Genomic DNA, 4991 nt, shown 5'->3' on the forward strand with positions numbered 1-4991 from the left:
ACAATCAAATTCCTGTCTCTCCAGTATGGAACCCAGGGGTTTGCAGGTAAGCTTTTTGGGGTTTCAGCTTAAAAGCAACTAACTCCTCTTCTGGTCTCTGAAGAGCTTCAAAGGCAGACAGTCTCTAAAATTCAAATCATTACAAAAATAATAAAAAGGAAACCCTTATTGAATTTTTTAGGAATCCCTGCTGTTAGCCTCTTTAACTACCTACATCCTAAGAAGGATTTATGTCAGGGGGTAGAACATGCACAGCTATTAGAAACAGAAGTGAGTGGTATAAAAATAATAATTGCCGATGTGTTTTTAATGGTATAAATCTGGAGTGGTGCGAAGAGGTAAGGGGGAAAAAAGTCCTATTTGGTTCTGGAAATACTGAGCCTTTTTTTTCTTTTTTTTTTTTTTTGGTGAGCTGGAGTGTGCCAGCTTTTTCAGACGGGAGGAATGCTGAGTGTCAAGGGGTCAGGATCAATCCGGTGTGAGTTGATGAGGCAGGAAGGTGGGGAGGAATGCGAGGAATGTCCCTGTTTGTGTAGGACTCCATTCAGCTTATTGGCGAGCCGGGGCCGCCTGGAGCGTATAAAAGCCGAGGGCCGCCCGCCCCAGCCTCACACAACAACTCTTCCCCGCTGAGAGGAGGCAGCCACTGCAACTCTAACCACAGGCGACCAACCGCCTCTAACCCGACGGCAGCCGCCCGGCCGACAGCTCCAGAAACGCCAGCCCGGCGCATCCAGACCCCCACCTCCGGTCCGAGCCCGCGATCCACCGTCCCGCCGACCGTGCCGCGCCCACCCAGCCAACACCACCGCATACTACGACCCTCTGTCCGCAGCGCCCCGACCATGTCCGCCGCCGGCCTGGGTCCCGTCCGTTTCGCCTTCGTGCTCCTGTTCGCCCTCTGCAGCCGGGTAAGCGCATGGAGACCCCAGCTGCACTGGCGCTAGTGGGGAGGGACTCCGCCGGGAAGAGGAGGGCCCGGCGGCGCTGTGAGCCCTGCTGACCGCCCCCTTCTCCCTGCAGCCCACCTCCGGCCAGGACTGCAGCGGCCAGTGCCAGTGCACAGCCCCGGCGCCACGCTGCCCTGCGGGCGTCAGCCTGGTGCTGGACGGCTGCGGCTGCTGCCGCGTGTGCGCCAAGCAACTGGGCGAGCTGTGCACGGAGCGCGACCCCTGCGACCCGCACAAGGGCCTCTTCTGCGACTTCGGCTCCCCGGCCAACCGCAAAGTCGGCGTGTGCACGGGTAAGACCTACTGCCCCGATCCAGGCCCCTTGCCCCTTTCTGCCTCCACCGCCACTGCCTGCCAAGGTGTTGGGGACACTTTGTGATCGGACACCTCCCTCACGCCCACCTTCCCGCCAGGAAACACGCCAATAAGCTGCTGGAGTTGAGTCCTTTCTTTGGCTTTTTGCAGCTCGCCCCCTGGAGCCCTGCTCCCAACTCTCATCCCTTTTGCGCCCACAGTTAGAGGGCCAAGGACAAATGCCTGACCCCTGCATCCCCCCTTTTTCCCTTCCTCTTCTTCAGCCAAAGATGGTGCCCCCTGCGTCTTTGGAGGGACCGTATACAGGAGCGGAGAGTCCTTCCAGAGCAGCTGCAAATACCAGTGCACTTGCCTGGATGGGGCGGTGGGCTGCGTGCCCCTCTGCAGCATGGACGTTCGCCTGCCCAGCCCTGACTGCCCCTTTCCGCGGAGGGTCAAGCTGCCTGGGAAATGCTGTGAGGAGTGGGTGTGTGATGAGCCCAAGGACCACACCGTGGTTGGCCCTGCCCTCGCTGGTGAGTTGAATCTTCTCTATGTCAGTGTTGCAGATCTCCCCCAGGCGTGAGTCTGACTTTGACAAAGGACGGGGGAAATGTCTTTCCTGGTGTCTTACCTTGTGTTTGTGTGCTCTGCTCTCCCAGCTTACCGACTGGAAGACACGTTTGGCCCAGACCCAACTATGATTCGAGCCAACTGCCTGGTCCAGACCACAGAGTGGAGTGCCTGTTCCAAGACCTGTGGGATGGGCATCTCTACCCGGGTTACCAACGACAACGCCTTCTGCAGGCTGGAGAAGCAGAGTCGCCTCTGCATGGTCAGGCCTTGTGAAGCTGACCTGGAAGAGAACATTAAGGTATATGTTCTGCTCCTATTAACTAGTTTTCATGGAATGATAGTGGATAGGACCAAAGTCTGGTCTCCCACCACCATTGTTATTATAGGCCTATTATCTCCAAAAATATCTAACAGTTGTGCTGTTTTGCTGGAATGAGATATTGTGTAATAGGAACTACCAGCTTTCCAGTAGAAATCCTCCCCAGTGTTAGTTAATTCAAGACATCCCAAGAGAGGCTATGTCTATTTTTGGAAAACTGGCAAATGAGAGTCAGACTTCCTCTTCTCAAAATATAAAAAGAAGTCAGACAGCATAAGCTTAGAACACACAGAGGTTAAAGAAAGCCACTCCCCTTGTAGTGTCACTGATTTTTCTCTTCTCCTTTGTCTTCCTTAGAAGGGCAAAAAGTGCATCCGTACCCCCAAAATCTCCAAGCCTGTCAAGTTTGAACTTTCTGGCTGCACCAGCGTGAAGACCTACAGGGCTAAGTTCTGCGGAGTGTGCACAGATGGCCGATGCTGCACCCCTCACAGAACCACCACCCTTCCCGTGGAGTTCAAGTGTCCTGACGGTGAGGTCATGAAGAGGAGCATGATGTTCATCAAGACCTGTGCCTGCCATTACAACTGTCCTGGAGACAATGACATCTTTGAATCACTCTACTACAGGAAGATGTATGGAGACATGGCTTAAAGCCAGAGAGTGAGAGACATTAACTCATTTGGCTGTAACTTGAACTGATTCACATCTCATTTTTGTGTAAACATGATTTCAGTAGCACAAGTTATTTAAATCAGTTTTTCTAACTGGGGAAAAGAAAAATTCCCTCTAAATTCAAAATACTGTGTCATGTGACATTCAAACAAATAGTCTATCAACCCCAGACACTGGTTTGAAGAAAGTAAGACTTGACAGTGGGGTTACGTTAGCGCATAGCACCAGAATGTATACTAAGGTATGGCTTTAAGAGCAGTGGGGGGGCACCAGTAGAAAGGCTTGAAAGCTTAAAGTAGTAATGTACCTGCTATTTGGAGTGCTAACTGAGAAGGAAAATTTTAGCATGCTCACTGACCTGCCTGTAGCTCCAGTGACAGCTAGGATGTGTGTTCTCCAGCCATCGTGAGGCTGAGTCAAGTTCTTCTTTAAGTCAGAACAGCGGATTCAGCTCTGACATTCTGATTCAACTGACAGTGTTCAGAAATCAGAATCCTGTCTATTAGACTGGACAGCTTGTGGCAAGCTAATTAGCCTGTAACAAGCCAGATTTTTTTATTGATATTGTAAATATTGTGTGTATATATATATATATATATTTGTACAGTTATCTAAGTTAATTTAAAGTTGTTTGTGCCTTTTTGTTTATGTTTTTAATGCTTTGATATTTCAAATGTTAGCCTCAATTCTGAACACCATAGGTAGGACATGAAGCTTGTCTGATAATTCAAAGCATGGAATGGATATTCAAAAGGAAATTCTGCTCAATTAGAGTGACAGTCCATGAAAACAATCTGTTTTGATGAAGGTGAGGCAGTGATGCCCTTGGAAGTCTGATTTGTAGGTTGAAAATGAGGTAGCCTCACTTTTAATGAACAAATGGCCTTTATTAAAAAAGGAGTGGCTCTATATAGCTGGTCAGTTTTTCCACCTGGAAGCATTTGTTTCTACTTTGACTATGACTGTTTTTTGGACAGTTTATTTGTTGAGAGTGTGACCAAAAGTTACATGTTTGCACCTTTCTAGTTGAAAATAAAGTATATATTTTTTCTATAAAGAGCTTGGTTATTCGTTTTTTCTGTAAACATTTCTGAGTGTTCTTGCATGTAAATGGGAAGCTTTTATTTGCCTTAAAACAATTCACCTATTATTTTTAAATTTCTTATATATACTAATTGATTAATCACTTCAATAGAAATTTCACATAAACATATTTCACGCTGAATCGTAACAAACTTGCAGGAATACATACTCTACATTGAGCACACAGGCTTTTTTTATGTTCACATTACTTTATAAATACAAATTTGATTCTAGATTTCTTCAGTTTCCATAAGCCCCTATTTTATTACTCAGTCCTGTTTACCTTTAATACCTCTGGCCATTGTAGGCATTTAATTTCCAACCCTTCACATCACAAACTAGTCTGCGTCTTGCACAAAGAAAATGTCTAAGTATTTTTTTGAATTTGTGTTCTCTACTGTAGATGTATTTCTGAACTTTAATATCTTACTTAGCTGTCAAACGTGAAAAGTATAAAATTAGATCTGCATGAAAATGGAGCAATTTAATGTCTTACATATTTCTGTTTTTAGTTGCAATTATAACCAATCACAAATAGATGGTGGTATAAGCAGAAAAAGAGGGTACGTAAATCTTCCATTTATTAATATTAATTTGTCTTAAGAGCATTATCTCCATTTCCCTAAGTTTTTGGCTTTTTCAGATCTCAGGATCCACAAAGGGTTTGTAAGTGACAAAATGAAATTGTTCAAAAAGCCCAGTGTGGAAATGATATTGGATCTTTCCAAGCCTCTACTGAAAAGGGAACTGATGTTAAGTGGCAAACAAAAGAAATCTTCCAAGCACAGCTAGAACCTCATTTTTTTCCAAATCAGAATAGCTGTAGATTCTAGGGGGGAAAAAATAGTTGCAGACAGACTAACCTATCACAAGGTAATTGGCAATGTTTTAGTGGAAGTGTCATTTCTAGAGACAAAAATACATCTGAAAATAAAGACCAGTTCTACAAACAGTCAAACAGTGCCCATTGCCACAAACCAAAGTGAAAACTTCCCGTATTCAATATGTGAACAGTATTTCTGGTCAAAACATTGGATTTTTAGGATATACCCACATACATATATAGAAAAGCTCTCATCCCACTTCCCCAAATA

General features: G+C 45.8%; 1 protein-coding gene across 1 annotated transcript; it reads left to right on the forward strand.

Moving 5' to 3' along the window:
* Positions 1–615: 615 nt before the first annotated feature.
* Positions 616–3871, forward strand: CCN2 (cellular communication network factor 2). Its single transcript, XM_019729373.3, has 5 exons — positions 616–911; positions 1024–1243; positions 1529–1780; positions 1907–2118; positions 2497–3871. The coding sequence occupies exons 1-5, from the start codon at positions 846–848 to the stop codon at positions 2791–2793; spliced, it is 1047 nt and encodes a 348-aa protein (XP_019584932.1). The 5' UTR covers positions 616–845; the 3' UTR covers positions 2794–3871.
* Positions 3872–4991: the final 1120 nt, after the last annotated feature.

The sequence above is a fragment of the Rhinolophus sinicus genome, chromosome 2 (assembly GCF_057876585.1).
Source record: "Rhinolophus sinicus isolate RSI-liver-muscle chromosome 2, RSI-T2T, whole genome shotgun sequence".
NCBI lineage: Eukaryota > Metazoa > Chordata > Mammalia > Chiroptera > Rhinolophidae > Rhinolophus > Rhinolophus sinicus.

What these genes read in the sequence shown, in the direction of transcription:
- CCN2 (XM_019729373.3), top strand. Translation starts at nt 846, where the DNA reads ATGTCCGCCGCCGGCCTGGGTCCCGTCCGTTTCGCCTTCGTGCTCCTG. An exon ending in TGTTCGCCCTCTGCAGCCGG is followed by an intron (nt 912 to 1,023) that starts GTAAGCGCATGG and finishes TTCTCCCTGCAG; the next exon opens with CCCACCTCCGGCCAGGACTG. An exon ending in GGTTGGCCCTGCCCTCGCTG is followed by an intron (nt 1,781 to 1,906) that starts GTGAGTTGAATC and finishes CTGCTCTCCCAG; the next exon opens with CTTACCGACTGGAAGACACG.